The sequence below is a fragment of the Acomys minous genome, assembly GCF_964271855.1.
Source record: "Acomys minous genome assembly, chromosome: 10".
In the NCBI taxonomy this organism is placed as follows: domain Eukaryota; kingdom Metazoa; phylum Chordata; class Mammalia; order Rodentia; family Muridae; genus Acomys; species Acomys minous.
The window spans coordinates 74,532,684-74,535,519 of NC_140491.1; the positions used below are offsets into that span (position 1 = coordinate 74,532,684).

The window sequence follows — 2,836 nt, forward strand, 5'->3', positions numbered from 1 at the left end:
GAAAGGCCCAAGTCTGGGTACACACGTCCAGATATTTTGATGGTGGACAAGCTCTGTGACAAAATGAGGTAAACATAGGCAAGTTGGCAAAGACTCAAAGTGAGAGAAGGAGGAGCTGCCAGCCAAAGGTCTAGCAATGGACGTAGAGAAGTTGATGTGCGTGAAGAGAAGCCATCTCATGAGAAGCAGACATATAAATGAAGTGGCTGCTCCCTACAAAACGCCTCCAAAACCGCTGAATGTAGATGAATATTTGAGTGGTGAGAAGGTAGTGCAGAAGAGAAGAGGAGACATGTGGAGGCTGAACTTGAACTGAGAGGATCTCAGTCTTGAAGGAGTGCCCTGAGATGGGTAGGGCACCGACAAAAGAATATACAAAGTCAGAAAACTCAGAAAGTAGGGGAAGTGGAAACGATGAAACCTTGTCTTCAGCAGTGACGTTAAAAGTGCCTAAGGTCATTCTACTTCTTCAGGTGTGTCTAGAGTTCTTCTCACAAATCGGAAGCATAGGTATCCTGTGCAGCCTCAGTAAAGCTAACATTGGTGCATGAAGATGGAATCTGACCATCAGAATGACCATGTAACTATATTAAAAGGTGTCAGAGCTGATCCCAATTTCTAGCTACCAGAAAACTAAGCCAAACCATTTTTCTTCATTTTCCAGATTTAGGGTTTTGATGGGGTTTTTTTGCAATGAAATAGTTAAATTATGTTAAACTTGCCTATCTGTACTTTGTTTATAAGGTAAATATTGAGCATAATGTAAAATATATGAGGCAGAACTTCAGTTAGCTGTTCACATTAAATTGAACTATAAACATTGGGGCTCACTTTGAAATAATATATGAAATAGCAGGATTATGACTATCAATCCATACTCGTTCCTGAACATTTGCTTGTTTGTTAACTAAACTAAGTAGTGAATTTATCCACCCAACTTATTGAGGTCACTTCCTTTCTATATGCACCAACACGTGGTGTATGAAAGCATGGCACATAAAGCGTCACTATAAGGAACTCCAGAGTGCTTGATTTGACTCCTAATTTTAAAATCTTATCTTCATATTCCTTTAAAACTCTAAAATCAAAGATGACTGAGATGATTACCCTAATGAAGATATATGAGGGACAGTTAAGTAAAGGAGCCTTGTCATATGTGGGGGTTAGTGTGGAGCGTTTACAGCACTATTGTAGCACAATATTGACATGAGTCAAATTAGGAGCAGCTTCGGTTCTGTAGACTATTGCTTCCTCTGATCATCCCTCAAACCTCTGATCAAACTCAGCCTATGCCCATCTTCTTCTATCTAATATCTAAATGTAAAATACTCAGGAGTCCACTCTCCCCTGTCTCAGTAGTCGGCGGAGTGCACCTTTGACGTCCTTATTACGGAGACTATAAACAAATGGGTTAGCCAATGGGGTAATGGCTGTGTACATTACTGAAGCCACCATGTCTTGATCCAGAGAGTTCTGCGCTGGAGGTTGGAAGTAGACCCAGATGATGGTGCCATAGAGGAAGCCAACCATTGTGAGGTGGGATCCGCAGGTGGAGACTGCTCTGCGGCGACCAGCGGCTGAAGGCAATCGTAAGATGGTGGCCCCGATTCTGGCATAGGAAAGTACAATGAGGGAACAAGGGCCCAGCATGAGGAAGCCACCCTCCAAGAATATAGCCAGCTCATTGGAATGTGTGTCAGAGCAAGAGGCTCGCAGGAGTGGTCGGTGGTCACAAAAGAAGTGAGGAAGGGTAACATTGCCCCCAGCATCTCCAGCCCAACACAGTGGCAGAATGAGTCCCACGTGCAACATGGTGTGTACTATGGATACCACCCAGCTCAAGGCCAGTAAGCGGGCACAGACTTGCCGATTCATCACCAAAGAATAGTGCAAAGGATCACAGATGGCCACATAGCGATCCAGAGCCATGACAGCAATGACAAGTGTATCTGTGACTCCAAACGCATAAAAGAAAAAGAACTGAGTCAAACAGCGGGCTGCAGGAATGGCTGGGTAATCAGATGCCAGGTGAACCAACAGCTGGGGCAGGGTGACTGTGGATAGTCCCAAGTCTATTATAGAGAGGCCACGCAGCAAATAATACATAGGTGAGTGGAGCCTGGAGTCCCAGGAGATGAGTAGTATCAAAGTCACATTCCCCAATATGGTAGCCAGGTAAATAAATAGGAATACGAGAAAGAGGAAACTGTGGGGCACACCAGCCCTGGATAACCCAAGGAGCAAGAAGACCGTTGAATGAGATGCATTAGGTGCACAGTTCATAATGAGTAACAGAGATCCTGCCTGAAAGAGATGATGGGCCAAAACCTAAGTCAGAGGTCAGAAGTTAATGATCAGATCATTTCTACCCTAACTTAGTAATGTCAACCAAGATGCTTGAATACTTAGTTTCAGATATATATATACTTCTTCCTCTAAGTAATTTTATTAATTTTATAGCTATTTCTCTCCTATGTCTGTCTTTTTAACACATTCTAGAAACATGTTTCATCTAGTCTACATACCTATACGTCTTTATGGAATCTTACAACAAGAAACTCTTTATTCATTCTGGTATGTACATGCAGACTGGTTTATCTCCTACCAATGGAAATCATCATGAAATAATTACCTGTTTTCACTGGTTTTAGCTCCTTTTGTTCCATCCACATCTTACCTCACTGCCAACTTCATGATTTCTTCTCTCTGAGCCTGTAGAGAGAAACTTTAAGAAACATAACATATAGAAGCCGGGCGTGGTGGCGCACGCCTTTAATCCCAGCACTCGGGAGGCAGAGGCAGGCGGATCGCTGTGAGTTCGAGGCCAGCCTGGTCT

The 2,836-nt window shown here is 43.3% G+C and overlaps 1 protein-coding gene across 1 annotated transcript; it reads right to left on the reverse strand.

Annotated features, from left to right (window-relative positions):
- Nucleotides 1–1,329: 1,329 nt before the first annotated feature.
- OR1B1 (olfactory receptor family 1 subfamily B member 1) lies at nucleotides 1,330–2,304 on the reverse strand (the record flags this gene model as incomplete). Its single annotated transcript, XM_084797933.1, has 1 exon — nucleotides 1,330–2,304. Exon 1 carries the CDS (start codon nucleotides 2,281–2,283, stop codon nucleotides 1,330–1,332), a length of 954 nt encoding a protein of 317 aa, XP_084654059.1. The 5' UTR covers nucleotides 2,284–2,304.
- Nucleotides 2,305–2,836: the final 532 nt, after the last annotated feature.